The following is a 16,195-nucleotide window of genomic DNA, read 5'->3' on the forward strand; positions in this document are numbered from 1 at the left end:
ACTATCTGGAAAGGGTAACAGAGTTAAAGTGCCCCACGCCTCTAAGATATCTGAACACCTGGACCTAAATATACCTCATGTTACCTCAATTGGGTTTATTTTTTCTCCAGCGTTTCCGCCTTGAGAAGTGGAAAAGAAGAAAGCAAGATCATGGCAAGAAATTGTTTGAAAATCTAATTAGCGTGAGACAGCCTGATTAGTGTACATTCAGCCCAGTCTACGTCTTGTTTAGAATTCAACAAAAGTAATAGATATTCAGGCTTACGACCCACCAGGGAAGATCTCAATTTTCAGAGTCCAGTTGAGTTTTCTCAACCCATAAGAGCACTAGGACAGGCCTTTTATTCCTAAAATGCCTCTTCCCCCTGCTTCCCCCACTCCCAAAAGAGGTGCCATGAAGCCTTTAAAAAACACATAAAACACGCCCAATGAATGGGACGACTCACGGATATTTGTTCCTAAGTTCACCAGAAAACACAGTTAGCCAGAATACATCACTAGCACGTAAATTCCACAAGAACACGGATTTCTATCTGCTTCTTTTCCACTGTAACCCCAGGGCTTAGGACAGTGCCTGACACAGTACTCACTCAGTAAATATTTGTTGAGTGGAACTAAGGAACGAGTATTCTGAACGTTTCAAAGAATCCAAGTTTTACTGCCAATTTGGAGGCAGCCGTCCTTTCACTTGTAAATATAGATGTACAAACTGAAGATGGAAAAAAAGAAGAGGATCCTTGACAAACGGCACTCCTTCAGGAGGGGTAATTACGCCAGGCATGCACTCTGACCTTGGATTTTGATATCCAATACTGGAGAAAAAATATGTGGCTTTTGAGAATCAAGGCCACTCAAGGTGTCTTCCAATTGGATACTTATGATGTCTCAAGTCATAAGTCATTGGATTCTATCAATACCTGGTTCAGCATTTGGTCATTAGTGCTCATTAAAGTGAAGGATGAATAACTGCGCTCCCAAGAAATTAAAGATTCCTCATATACTATCTAGACAAATGGAACCAAAGGGCTTGCTCTAACTACTCCTCTAATTCCTTTTCATAATCTGTCACCTAAACCACAGTCAGGTGCTCCTTGAATTCAAATATCACAGCTCCAATGAGCCTAATGCTGCTATTTTACAACATTCAAAATAAACCAGTGGGGCGGAGCCTATTTATGACCACTCTAAAGAACACACAGGAAGAGTTCAATCAAACGACGAAGCCCAAACTCAAAATAAGTGCTTAATAAAAATGCTAAACAAGTCTCAGACCTCCTTGTTCCCAATTTCATGTAATTTAAATACTTCTCCTTTACTTAAATTCCCAAGAATCTCTATGGTTGTCATAAATACTTCAAGTGATAATAGCAGCTCTAATTCTGCTGGTAAGAAGGAAGAAGAGCTTGATTTTTAGAGCTGAATTTATTAACTCAGGGTAGGGGGTCTTTGGCTACAGCCTCAAAACAGATAACCAAAGAAGCAAAGGCATTTGTCCTCAAAGTCCTCAATTGTGACTAAGTGCCAATGGTAATTTATTTACTCCAGCATGTTCTTTAGCCCACTAACGCAGTAACCTGTCTGCATACAAGGTGACAAGTTAGTAACTGGAGAGCATCAGTGTACTTTTTAAATAAGAGCAGCAGCATCAAACTCATCACTTTCCAAAAGACCTCCTCTGACGGGTTCAGAGCATGTCAACAGCACACGCACCTACGCATAGCATCTCTGCATGTGCACGGGGCAGTTGGCAGCCCTGCCAATGGGAAGAGAGAGAAACCAGCTGCCCAGAAAGGCAGATGACTCACCCAAGGTCACACAATGGTAGCAGGTCATCGGTGGAAAGAAGGTACAGTCCTATGTGACGTGTGAATTTCCTAGCTGTGCTCAGGGCGTTGGAAAATAGCTGTTCTCAGTTCTCTTCACCTCTATCAGAGGGGACATCTCCCCTCCGTCTTCACCTCCTCCTTCTCTCCAATCCTCTCTTGTTCACCCTGTTTCCTTCCTTCTCCCTCTCCTCTTTGGTCCCTCTCCCCTCTCCCTTCCCTCCTTCCCTCACTCCAGCCCCTTCTGGCATCCTCCCTGAGTTACAGTGATGGAAGCAGGAGGAGGGAGGCCTGTCTCTCCCTCTTGATTCATGCTGTTCATCCTGGCCTCGTAAACCTCTCCAATAACTCATGGAGATGGCATGTTGACGCGCTGGCAGGCAAGTGCCGGCTTCGGGCAGCTCAGGACTCAAGAAGATAATCACACTAATAAGAGGTTGAACACAGAGACCTGACCCTCACTCACTAAAGCAAGAGCATTGAAAGGCAGCAGCAAAAGGTCCCTCTCTGCCTAACGGGCCGAAGGCAAACACGGACAAGTGTGGGCCCCAAGCAACCCCACTATCAAGGAAGCTCACCTCCTGGAATTGATCAACCGATCCCAGGCTCTATCTGCGATACATGAAGACTTAGAAGCAGAGTCTGTGAAAAGCATTGAAGGTTTCACTTCAAGTCACACATCTGATCATGTCCCTCCCCAACCTGAAAATCAACTAATCAACCATTGGCCTTGTTCTCAGGCTACAGCCCAGAATCCCCTGCCCTGAACCTGGTAGCCCTGCCTTATTTCACCTTGTTGGCCCTCTGGCTCTCTACTCTCCAGCCTTTCTGCACCCTACTTCCTCCACCAGGAAAGCCCTCCCCGACCGCTTCACGTAGCTAACCCCACCCGGCTAATTCCAAGTTTGAGGTCTTGGCTCACGGGTAAATTCCTCGAGGAACCTTTCCAGGATGGCTCCTGCCCCCATGATGGGTCAGATCTCATAGCACCACTGGTCCCTAATCATCATGCTCTACTTCCCCTGGGCCTAGAAAGAGGTGGTCCCTCAAAAGAGACGATCTCCCTGCCTGCAAGTTTTGGGCCTTCATTTAGATGTGTTTTCTTTTTAACATTTTATTTTGAAATAACTTCAAACTTACAGCAAAGTTACAGAATAGTACAGAGAATTCCCACAGTCTTCCATCCATTCCCATTCCCGCCCCCCCGCCTCCTTCTCTGTATAGGAACACACTTTTTTCTGAATCATTTTAGTGTAGGCTGCACGGACCATGTCCTTTGTCGCTTATACTTTGTGCGTATTTCCAAAGAACAAGGATATTATCTAGAAGTAAAATTATAAAATGCAGAAAATTTAACATTGATATAATTCCAATTTTGTCAATTGTCTCAAAAATGTCCTTTATAGCATTTTATTCCCCAGTCCAGGGCCATGCAGTGCATTTAGTTGTCATGTCTCTCTAGTCTTTGTTCTGGAACAGTTTCACAGCCTTTCTGTGTCTTTCACAACACTGAGGTTTTTGAATGATACAGGCCGATTTTTGCGTTTTTTTTTTTTTTTTTTTTTAATAGAATGTTCCCCAATTTGGTTTTGTCTGAGATTCCTCATGACTAGTTTCAGGCTTTCCATCCCCGACTGGAGTTCAACATAAGTGACGCTGTGTTCTCAGGGTATCACATCAGGAAGCTCATGACATCCACCGTCCCTCACCAGTGAGGTAATTGTGATCACCGGGTCAGGGTGTCAGGCTTCTCCCGTGTGTGGTTGCTGTATTTCCCCTTGCAACTAGTGAGCAATCCGTGGAGAGACACTTTGAGACCATACAAACAGCCTCCTTCTCCTCAAACTTTCTCCTCGAGATTCAGCAGCCATCGATGATTCTTGCCTTAACTCATCTTTACCATCATGGTTGCTCTCCTGACATGTATCAGTCACTGTTCTCCTGCACCACTGAGCCCTCTCTTCTCCTCCATTGATATACCTGTCTATTTATCAGTAGAGACTTGTAGATTCCTATTTTATTGCATGGTTATAATCCACAACTGTCCTCAATTATTTTGATGCTCCGATCATCTCCGATTAGATTGTTCCTTGTAGCCCTAGAGGGTAGAACTAGCTCTTATAGAGAGACACTATGAAGGGGGCAGATTTTGCCCTAACAAGAACTTTTGAAGGATTCCAACTCCCCATCATTAGAACTAGCTGCCTAAGGATGTAGTAAGCTGCTCATCACAAGAAGTATTTAAGAGTCTGTTGACTGCTTTTCACAGAAGCAATTCATGCATCAGATTGGGGCTTTTAAAAGTCCCTTCCAAACCTTATATTTGAGAGCTGCAGCAAAGAATCCTGAAAAGAAGGAGGGTGTGACATACAGTTTAGAGGAATGTTCAGAAGAATCCTAAATGCTGAGAAGGGGAAACATCCAGGCCCCCTGCTGGAAACAATCCAACCCAGGCTTACAGAAGCAGAGGCTGCAGTGAATAAAATTCTTATCCCTAATCCTCTCAACTTTCCTTAAACATCACTGCACGCCAGGCACCATGCTGAATGCTGTGAACCCAGAAAGGAAGATGCCTCAGACCCCGGCCTAGAGAAGACCCAGGCCCAATAGAGCAGCCAGTGGAATGATAGAGGAGGGTCCCTCCAGCCGTCTGGGGGAGCCAGGAAAGGTATCAGAGCCGGTAGTATATCTCAACAGCCAGAGACAACTGTAGCCACTAGAATTCTGTCCAGAACAAAATGGAATCATCAGGACTCCAATTCTGGGAAAGTTTTAGACGGGCAGATAAAGAGAGAGAGACACCCATATATAAATATATATACAATATTAAATACATGTACATATACAAATATATCTTTTTACAGTTTTTAATGGGCACGTGTGTGGGGGAAAGCACAGACTCCACATGTAAAGAGTACAACTGATTAATAATAGTTCAGCACCCTGGTTAGAAAATGCTGCTCTCCCTCCCTCCCCAAGAAATCTGTGTTCACAAGACACAATGAGATCAAACGCTCTGAAGTGGCGGACAGACAATTGAGGGAAGAAGGCACACAGGAGGCTCCTATGTTTAGTTGACTTCTCAGCTCCCCATCTTCTGGGCCTCTGGTCTCCACACCCAGAGCAGAGGGGTGAGCCCGGCACAGCCAGGGGTAGAGATCCATATGCCAATATCAGGCCGTGGTTAGGGAATCCCCAGGCAGAGCGAGCCTCTCCTGGAGGGCTGAGGGAAAATAACTTGGTGGCTTAAGGTGTAGCCTGGGTCACTGGTACTAACTTGAGCCTCTGAAGTCAGGGTCCAGTAGCACAGGCCCAGAGGAGTCACTGTCCAGGGAGATTCATGTCATCTGAATAGATTCAGAGAAGCATCCTCCTGAGCAATGACACAAATTGTGCTAGCTTATATTTCTGTAGCACTATGTTTAGTCAATTCACGACAGACATGCTACCATTCGCCTCCTCTGGGCCCATGACAGACATAACTAATCTATCATGACACACTCTAACACTGATACCAAGCCCTCATCATCTTTCTACACATAGCCTTCTAGGCAGTTGCCACCAAGTGCAATGCAGGAACACTTCACGGTTTCCAAACATATTTCATATTTGATTCCTACCTTGCATTTCATAAGACTGCCACAAGATCAGACAAAACAGGCATCGCTGTGCCCAGAGGCAGCAGAGGTTAAACGCCTTTTTGAAGGTCCCACAGTTGGGAGGGATGGAGCTGGGATGAGAGCAAGGCCTCTCGTACCATCCTGTCCCACTCTCTCTCTCTTACTCCCTGTGCTGAAAGCTGAGAGGGTTCCCACTGGAAACACTCCGCTCAGCCCCAAGACTCAGCCAGAGTAGGCCCACGTGCCTGACGTGACCCGGTGGCCACGGAGGTCAAAACCCAACTCAGGTGCGAGTCACCTCTTAGAGGAAGACCTCGCCAAGAAGATGCTACTCCTTCTTCCAAGGTTATAAGCCTTGCACATTTGTCTCTATTCCCAGCAAGGAGCACAATGCTGGCAAACAATAAATGGTTTCTGAACTGAAGTGAAGGAAGGTATAGCCTTGTACTGGGTTCAGCATCTCTGTGTTGAGAGGGGGATAATGCAGCAGGGCAAAGAACAGAAGCTTTAACAGCAGACTCACCCAGGTTAGCATCCCCTTGCAGACTAGTCATGTGATACTGGGCTACTGAGATTCTCTGGGCCTCAGTTTCTGCATCTGTAAAATGGGTTGAATACCACCTACTTCACAGGGATGTTGAGGAAATTAAATGAGAGAAATTTTTAAAAAGCTTGGTATGAGTGATGATGAAGAATGGGAGGAAGAAGAGGAAAAGGAAGAAGTGTGGTGGACAGACTTCAAGGTGACCCCCAAGTAATTCCTGCTTAAATTCAAGCCCTTGTACTTCCCTCCCATTTAGCGTGGCAGGACAGAGGACTTGCTTCTAACCAACAGAATATGGCAAAGACGGTGGGATGTCACTCCCACGATGTTGTGTCATATTAAGATTCTGTCTTACTAGCAGACTTGATCCACAAACGTTCTCCCTTGCTGGCACTGAAGAAATCAATTGAAGTGGCCATGTTGGGAGACCCATGCGGCAAAGAGCTGAGAGGGGCTTCTAGGAGCTGAGGTGGCCTCCAGCCAACAGTCAGCGAGAAATCAGGACTCACTCCTGTAACTGCAAGGAAATGAGTTCTGCCAACAGGCTGAGTGAGCTGGACCCCCTCCCCAGTCAACCCCCAGATGAGAACTCAACCCTGGCCGACACCTTGACTGCAGCCCTACAGAGGCACCCAGCTAAGCTGTGCCTGGACTCCAGATGCACAGAAACTGAGAGATAATTAATGTACGTTGTTTTAGGCCACTAAGTTTGTGACAATTTGTTATACAGCAATAGAAAACTAATACCGGGAGGAAAGGAAAAAGGAGAGAAAGAGAAGGGGGACCAACAGAAGCTCGTCTTAGGAAATCAACCTTAGGACAGCAGGGAAGCTTCTTTCTCTGTGGCAGTGGCAGTCCCAAAGCTGCAGCGAAGGCCAACTGACCTGCGTTTTCAGGAACAGTCTCCACAGATGGGAGCAGAGCTACAAAGGGCCACTTCCCACACTTGAAGGATAAGCAACTTTTCCACAACAACACACGCCTGAGGGGCTGGGGCTTCTGTCCTTTCCTTGTGCCTTCTCTCTCTGCATGAGTCAGCTGCCAAGGCTGCCAGCGACAACAATCATACTAATGCCATCTAATTGACCTCCTGCCTCCTCAGTCTGCTCCGAGCTCTCAGGCAGGACCACTGGGGCGCCTTCCTTAAGGCCCAAGGCGATGCTGTGCCCAGCCTCCGCCCACGTGCCTTCCCGGATGAACCCTCTCCCGGAGCACACGGCCAAGGCATTCACAATCCCACCGCTCAGTTCCCCTCCGCCAGTATTAAAACCAGAACCAGCCCTCTCCGGGATGTGACTGTTTGATTTCTCAGACCCAATTAGAGTTGGCAGGACTCAACCCAGCCCCACATTGCTTTTTTCTTTTTTATTGAAATATTTCCAGAGTAATCTACAAAAAGAGTACCATCAGAGGGGGAAAATGAGAGAGCCAGAAAGATAGTGGGGGGCAGAGGGCCCCTCCCCTAGCAGCATTTTCTACCAGCCACACGGTCTTTCTTCTCAGAGGATCAAGAGGAGACTGCCGGGTGAGTGATTTTATCAGGAAAAGCGAGCTGGCACCCGCACCTCCCAGTGCAAAACTGAGGGAAATAAATTGTCAACACATGTGACAGAAACACCGCATTTTTCTCAGAGATCTCAGGGTTCCACCCCCTCGCCCGGCTTGACCCCTTCTGGTCTCCACTGCAACTCATCAACCCCCAATGTAAATCCGCTCTTACCTACAACCTGGATAATCTGCGCCAGGAGGACGCCGTCTGTCACATCTTGCTGGAGATCCTTGATGAGACGCTTGTGGCCTGATTTGGCAAGATAATGATTGGCCCAGTCCGTGTAGATCTGCAAAAAAGCAAACAGGCAACTTGAGGAACCCCATCTCAGAGCAGATCTGAGGCAGCTGCTGGGGCCAGCGCAGCAGCCACTGTCCCGCCAGTGCCATTAAAATTCAGTGCATTGTGCCCATGGGGCATTCAGCTAACCATCGCTGGGCCTTTGCCTATTGAGAGATCTGCCGTCAAGGCTCAGGGAAAAGCTAAAGAAAGCTTCAAAACATGCAGAGGCCTGAATGGGACAGGGGACACATAACTAAACAGTCTGCTCCAGACAGCTTTGCTTTGAGAGGCTGGGGCTCCAAATGCAGAAGTCGCCCCCACTCCCCTCCACCCCGCCCCTTCCCATCTCTTTATTGAGAAAACGTATGGGGAGGTTACCACCCAACAGGCAACTTTTAATGGGCCATTTCAGGCTAAGGAGGGCTATTGAGTTAGCTGAGTTCTCAGGAGCCTGGGTCCCTTGTAAAGAAGCCAAGTAGGAAAACACAGAGCCCTCCAATCACGCTTGTGTGAGTGGAGTTATTGATGGTCTCACAATAATCTCAAATTTAATCGGTTCAATTTAAAAGCCCGGCATCATTTTCACTGTTGGGATTCTGTAAACAAAAAACAGCAAGTTCCAACACATTTAAACACAGCATTGGTGTGCACAGCACCCTGAAAGGCAGAGGCTGGGTCACCCCTGGGATCAGGAAAGCAGACCCCACTGGGGGACAGAGAGATCTACTCCTCAGGGTCACAGAATCATCAGCACAAAAGAGTATTTTCTTCCAAACAGGGCAACAAGCACAAGAAAACTCTCCCCCTAACTGACATCAGCCAAAAACAAACAAACTTAAAAACCTCCTCATGGGTTTTGAGTGCTAAGTCCCCTGCATGGACTTGTGAGTTTGTGGGGGCACATGTAGGCCAAACCTATTTATCAGCACATTTTTTTTCCCCAGAGTGATATGAACAAATGACTGCTCAAAGAGAGAACTACCCCATCTCAATGGGGCCATCTATTAGGAGCAACAGTTCACACACTAACCCACATGATATCTACACCAAAACGATGAAGGCCATCATTCTATCTCCATCAGTAGGCCTGCTCTGAGATCTCACGTGACGCACAGGGCAGCAGAAGCCTTGCCCTCGCTCTAGCTCTCACCCTCCATCCTGTTCTTCCGAACACCATGCTCAGAGTAATCTCACACACGAACACCATGCTCAGAGTAATCTCACACACGGGGACGCTGCCCCTCAAGGCTCCTGGAATGAAGACCGGTGCTCCAGGGCCTGGACTTGCAAAGTAGGGTCTTTCTAGGGAAGAGGCACCTCTGGCTACTCCATCTGGGACCACGAGGGCCTGATCCCAAGAAGAGACAAGGCAGAGGTGCACTTTCTACTTCATCAAGCACTGAGCACAGACAACCCCTATCCACTACTCCACACCTTGAAGCTTGGTCTTCCACTGCAGAGACCAAAAAAAGAGAAGAGGCATACCACAGTATAGTTCTAGTTCACACCTCAGACCATGGTATCCAACCCTCAAACCCACTGTACTTTCCCTCCCCATGACTCCCAAGTTGTCTGAGATCAAAAATCTAGTAGAGCAAGACCATTTGCAATGCTGTAAGCACTGAGAAAGCCAAGGAAGCAGAGCGCCATCTTGGTCATTACAATGGCCAGTCTGAAATAACAATTTCATTTAATGATCATTGATAAGAGGAAGAGAAGGAAGAAGAAAAACAAAAGGGAAAGAGACAGACCTGGGTCCCCGTCCCAGTTCTGGAGGCTGCACAGGGTAGGGATTTGAGTCTGTTTTGTTCAACGACGTATCCCAAGTACCCACAACAGCACCAGGCACATTAGTTCTCAATATGTACCTGTGGACGAATGGATGTATGACCTCAGGTGAGCTCTTTAACCTCTCTGAGGCTGTTTTCTCATCTGTGAAATGGGATCAATACCACGTACGTGTCGGTTATTATGAGGATCAAGTGATACAACATATGTGGGAAAAGGGCCTTCTGCAGAGCAGGAGCTTAATAAACACCTAACACACAAATTGCCAACTACATGCCAGGCAGTGGCAGAAACACTTCACACATATCAACTCATTTAATCCTCATTCTATGAGGCAGATACTCTTATTGTGTCTACTTTTCTGAGGAGAAAATTCAAGTGTCCAGAAGTAAAGTAACGAGTCCAAGGTCACGGGTACGTGGCAGAGCCAGGATCGGAACCCACTGACTCTAGAACCCCTGAGACACTCCACAACACTGCTTCCCTGCGTACAACTGTAAATGTTATTCAGATCATTCACCCCTCTGTGACACTCTTACTGACTGTAGGCTCATTCCTCTGTTCAGTTATGTCCTCACTGAAAGAACTTAAAAAAAATTAAAAATCCCAAACCTAGTTCTATCCCTTGCTGTCCGAGCGCTCTTGTGCAAGCCACCCAACTTTTCTGAGCTGCAGTTTATTCAGCTGTAAAACAGGCATGACAAGGCCTACTTCAGAAGGTGGTTGTGAAGACTCGGTGAGGCACCATAGGGAAGCTCCCGGCTTGACCCACTGAGGGGCTCAGGAAGCAGAGGCGGCGGGGCGGGAAAGAGGAGGGCTTTGGAGTCGACAGGCTTGCTTTAAGTCTTAGCTGCCATGCTGCCAATGACTTCTGTGCCCTCTGACCTGGGTGTCCTCATTTACAAGATGGGGATAATAATACCGCCATCGTCGGGCTATTACAAAGATGAAATGAGCTCATATACATAAAGGACATGGAATCTGGCACATGCTAAGTGTTCAGTAAATAAAAGTAATAATTAGATATTTGACTATCAGCATTATAAAATGGGCCATAACAGAACCTGCCACAGCCTCTACCCTTAACCTCCAGGACACAAATGACTAGGGACTTGCTCCCCTTCTCCTTCACAAGGTACAATCTGGAGAGTCTGGAGCATCCCCCAGCTGGAATCACAAACTATGGTAGACTGTCAAAGAAAAGCAGGCCGGAAACCAGCCAGGCTGGTACAGAGAGGGAGGCTTCCCTCCCTAACTGGGAGACACACCCACAGCGCCCTCTCAAGCCCTGGAGGGATCCCACCAGCTGCTTCTCAGGGATGATGAAAACAATCCAAAGCTTAAAGTCATCTAGCCCAAGACCAGCAGCTGAGGTGAGAAGGGGCCATGGGCAAAGACACTGCTGAGTGGAAGGTGATGCTGGTACATCCACTCATTCCCTTCCTAGGTGATTGACGGTACTTTAACATAGATGTGCTCTCTCTGAAGCCGGCCCTCTCTGTGTCTGCACAATGCAGCAGCAAACCAAGGTTAAGCAAACTTCTTTCAACAAGTACACACGTACATGTACACACACAGACACACAATGTGGAGCCATGGTGAGGCCACACAGGTATCTGGTATACCAGGGAGAATTTTCAAATTCTAGAGTGGTCAGAAATGGCTCTGCCAAAGAAGTGAACTCTCTACCCCAAGCTGTTTAAAACAAGAGCTCTTCTTCTCTCAACTTTAACCTACCTGCACACCACTGCCAACTTGATCTTCCCAGAGCACAGCTGTAATCCTATCACCCACTCAAAACATCGTCGATGGCTCCTCACTGAATTAAAGCGGCCTTTTCACACTGCGAGCCAAGGCAGTCTTACCGTCCATCCACTCTTCCCCAGACCACGTCCGGCCCTCGCAGGGAAGGCAATGCATGTGGAAGTCAAGAGCGTGGGCTTTGGAACTGACCAAGTCAAGCCGGCCTTCAGCCCCAGGCAAGCGAATTTCTATTAACCTTTCTGTACCTCAGTTTCATCCTCCATAAAATGGGGATTATACCAAATATATTACAAGGCAGGGACTGGCAAATTGTGACCTGGGCCAAAGCCAGTCGACCACCTGTTTTTGTAAACAAAATTCTACTGGAACACAACCACACCCATTTGTTGTCTACGTCTGCTTCCACACTACAACACCAGAGTTGAGTAGTTGCCCACAAAGCCTCAAATATTTACTATCCAGCCCTTTACAGAAAAAATTTGCCAGTCTTACAGGGACTGAGATAATATGCCAACACCTAGCAAGTGCCCAGTAGTAATAATCATGATGACCCTCAAGAAAACTGGACTTACCTCGCACTTCCCCATCTCTGAACTCATGCCACCCCGTCCGTCTGAGTGCCTCCATCTGGGGCTACCCTGCAAGGTTCAATTCCAATGCCAGTCCCTCCACGAAGTCACTCAATTTCCTGACTGCATCCTGAGCTGCATATGATGCAGACTGTAGGGAACTTGCACAGTGACACCACCTGCTCACCTCCCCACCAGATTCCGGCAGAGACCGAGTGCCGCCCATCTTTGCAGCCCAGTAGCGCCTCGCAGCGGGGGGTACATGGCCGGGGGTCTATAAGTGGTTGCCAGGTGGAGCTGAACAGAGAGAAAAGGGGCAAATTCTTGGGAACTGATTACATTTGAGACTTAAATAATGTGGGCTTGCAGCGAATCCTCAAACCAGGATCTCAAATCTCTTTATTGATTGAAAAGAAGGAGGAAAATAAATCACTCCATAGCACAACCTCATTAATCAGGATGCATCCAACAAGAATCATTAATTATCTGGAGTTTCCCTTCCTCTCCCCTGTCCCCAGCCCTCAACTTTTTGAGGAAGTGACTCACAAGAAAACATCTAGATTTATGTTAAAAACCAGTTTTCATGGGCCCTGGAACATGACATAATTCAGGACCATCTCTCTCACTTGCAGTTTCAGTATGTCATGCAATGAAAACCATCCTTCCAATACATTCACAATACCCTCAGTCATCAGAGACAGACTCCATCGGGTTTGGCAACTCAGCAAAAATGGAGCAATGTGTGTCTGAAAGATTTTCAGCAAGGGTTAAAGCACGCAGGTCTTTCTAAGCCTCAGGCACCCAGAGTCGATTTCTCCAGAGCCTCTTCTCCCCCAGCATTCTGGAGACTTGGGGCTGCTGTTGCTTTTACCCTGGAGCCCACTGATCCTTGATCCTGGTTTGCCCCCAAGGTGGGCATCTGTGAACTTTCAGTAGACACAGACCAGACCAAGAACCACAGGGTAAGAGAACAAAACCACCATCCTCACCCCTGACTCCAGAACATCAAATCTTTCTAGAGAAACGATCTATAGAAAGGCTCTAGAACCATTCCACACGAATATCTGAGAAGGAGCCTTTCCCACCCTGATCCCTCCATCTCCCAGAGTTCACTTCTCTCCCCACCCCCTCACCCGGGCCTCAGCACTCCAGAGGCACCCTGTGAGGGAGAGAGGCTGCTGTCAAAGCCTTGAAGAGATAAAAGGGGAAGGAAGGAAGGCAGCGACAGCTGAAGAATGAATTCGTTTTGATTCACTTATTAGCCCTGACAGCATTTCAAGGAGCGCGTCATTTGTTTGCTTATAACTCCACATCATTCCACATCACACAGGCTGAAATCAAAGAGGGAAAATTTTGACAGATCAATTGAAGTAAAGAACCTGATTATTAGTTGTAACAAGAAAACTGGTAATAATTGCACTGTGTTAAACCAACAGGGATAATAATGTTGCCAAGTTTATACTGCAATTAGCCCTCAATGAAGGAGGGCACTCTAAGTAAAGAACCCAAGAAAAATTCCACAAAACTACCCCCAAAATTGGTGCCATAACAACGAAACTAGAAATCCAGACCAACATGCCAAACAGCCTGACAGACTAAGGCAGTAAACAGCGCTAGGATCGAGGTTCCAGGAGAAAGAGAGTCAAACGTATCTCTTAGAAGGAAATGTCAGCGTGGAGATTAAAGATTAAAGTAAACCAGTCATTTAGCATCTGAGGTGGTTTCCAGTCGATTAATTATAAAGGGAATGCTACTGTTTGGCCTCAATTCAAGAGGTTTCTCTTTAGACTTTGACACGTCATAATATCACTTCCATGACTGAGCAGTGTGTGGTTAAATGGTTTAGCTCTGATTGTTCTAAAGTACAAAAATGATATTGCAGCAGTAGTACAGAGTGTTCACCCAGTACCTGAATACAACAAAGAATGATTATTCAATTATTCACAATTTTAAGAAAATCAAAATGCACCATTTGTTATCAACGGTAAAGCAGGTAACATTCTCTTCTGCATCGCCGGTGGGTACCATGCTCCTTGAAGATGGAGCATGGTACCCACCCCACAGGTGAAGCCACATGTCCACATAACCTTTTAACCGCATGGGGTAGGGTGACAGGCCTGCAATCAGCCGGTGGCTTTTTCCCACTTCCCCTCTCTCCCTCAGAATCTAATACATCCTCCCTCAACGTTGACCTCTGCCTTGATTAAAACCCACTGCCTTGAAACAAGCTTTCCAACAGGTGAACTGTGTCCCCAGCCCTATACTTCGGAGAAAGAGGTGAAGCACAGAGAAGCTCATCTTTTGCTCAAGATCACACAGCACAGCAGGGGCTGAGGCCAAACACTGGCCCAGCTCCCTGGTTTCTCATAAGCGTCCAGTTCTGCCCAGTGTCCTCGGTGCTCACCACATGCCCACCCTGGAGGGCAATGAATCTCCTTCCACCCCCAACTTTGCCATCTCCTGATGCCTTACTCCGGTCATTCGTGGTTCTTCATTAACCACAGTATCACAAGGGCAGTGTGTCTGCAGCCTCACAAGCTGGCGTGGACCGGGGATCAGATCCGGCTCTGCCTCTTACCAGCCGGGTGGCCCTTGGTGAGTCATGCCCTGCTCTGAGAGGCAGTGTCCCTCCCTTGTGTTCTACTTTTGCTGCAGTTTTGTGTAGAATAATAACTACCATTGGTCAAGTGTCGATGGTGAATTGATAAAGGGATATACAGGGTTGTTTTACGGATTAAATGAGAGCATGTATATAAGCAGTTAACACAGTGTCTAGCACACAGTGTTAAATAATAGTGGTTGTTAATACTCAAAGTAAAACACCTAGTTATCTAAGTTTGGTAGAATAAGTCATTGTAGATTGCTGTGAGTCTACGCTTCTGAGGGCCACACATCTTTACTCCAGTGGGAATCTTTCCTAAATGGATTATCATGATCCTTGCTTTTTTAGTTAACCCAGTTTCACTTTCTCTTGATGGCCCACGGACAACACTATGAATAACAGTGTTTTGATATATACAAGTATGCCCTTTGGGCCTGCTGAGTTGCTGGACCTTCCTTAGAATTCCCGAGAGCCCTTTAAAATTGGGTGTAAATTAAGAGAAAGTTGTGTTCAAGCAGGAGCCTCAATGGTACGTAAGTGGAAGGATTTTGTGGCACATCTTTGAGCTGCTCCAAGGGTCAGTAGGGAAGGTTTTTTGGCTCTCAGCTGGTCTCTAGCCAGGTAAGGCTGCCAGAAAGCTGGGCTCCAGGAGCACTGAGATGGGACTGGGTCTCTATTTGCCACCTGAGCACATGCAAAATGGTACTGCTGGCCCTAGCTCTCGACATGCATTTTGTAACATGATTAACAGGAACTCATTTATGCCAAGGAGTACACAACAAATCCCTGTCTGGACCCAGAGAATAGTAGCAGAGGAGGGGAAGAACCCAGGTTTTCTCCCTTTTTACCTGCAGTAACCTACCTGCCTGTACGACCACCAAAGACACACCCTGCTCCCTGCCCACATGTACGCTTTTGTTTCAAAGGGATATGCACATGTACACACACATAGCAAGTGACCAGAGAGGAGGCAGGGCTTATCCCTCCTCTGGATTTCCATCTTGCTCCACATCCTGGTACCATCCTCACTCCTACTTTACCTCTGAATACCAAGTTAAGATAAGGCGCTTAGAGCCGCATACACGCCGTGGTGCATTAAGCGAACACTGCTTGAGCTCCTGCCTGTGCTGAGTTCTGCTCTTGCTGCAGTCTTGTGCAGGATAATAACCACCACTGGCCAATGTCTATGGTGAACTGATAAAGGGAACACCTTCTAGAGTCAACCACTTAGGCTCCATGCCTAACCTGTTCCTGGCCGAGTTTTCCTAGGCAAGTTACTTAAATTATCTGAGCCTCAGTTTCCTCATCTGTAAAATGGATCAACTACCTATTTGGGTGATTGTGAGATTGAAAGGAGATAATCTAACAATGCCTGGCCCATATGTTGCACATATGAGCACAGAATGTTGCTCCGATTATAATTACCATGAAGAACATGACCCACGATGTGAGCACTTTGCAAACAATGAGTTCGGTGAGTTCCCAACTCACCTGAGAGGAAGGTATTACTACCCCCATTTCACAGATGAAGAAATCGAGGCTCTGAGAGGTAAAATGACTTTCCCAATGTCACATGACAAGTAGGCAGGGTTTGAAACCAGTGACTCCAGTTCCTAATGCTCCTACGCTGCTACTGAGGGAACCACCAGCCACA

At 47.0% G+C, this 16,195-nt stretch overlaps 1 protein-coding gene across 4 annotated transcripts in view; it reads right to left on the bottom strand.

The window, feature by feature from the left end:
• NAV2 (neuron navigator 2) overlaps positions 1–16,195 on the bottom strand; it is a 697,375-nt gene that overhangs the window by 250,691 nt on the left and 430,489 nt on the right. For all 4 annotated transcript variants that reach the window (XM_087433096.1, XM_087433094.1, XM_087433097.1 and 1 more), the window contains exon 2: positions 7,708–7,825. In XM_087433096.1, the coding sequence (XP_087289222.1) occupies positions 7,708–7,825 (118 nt within the window). The remainder of the gene's footprint in view (positions 1–7,707; positions 7,826–16,195) is intronic.

Source organism: Ceratotherium simum, chromosome 7, assembly GCF_057802395.1.
Source record: "Ceratotherium simum simum isolate JZ-2026a chromosome 7, ASM5780239v1, whole genome shotgun sequence".
NCBI lineage: Eukaryota > Metazoa > Chordata > Mammalia > Perissodactyla > Rhinocerotidae > Ceratotherium > Ceratotherium simum.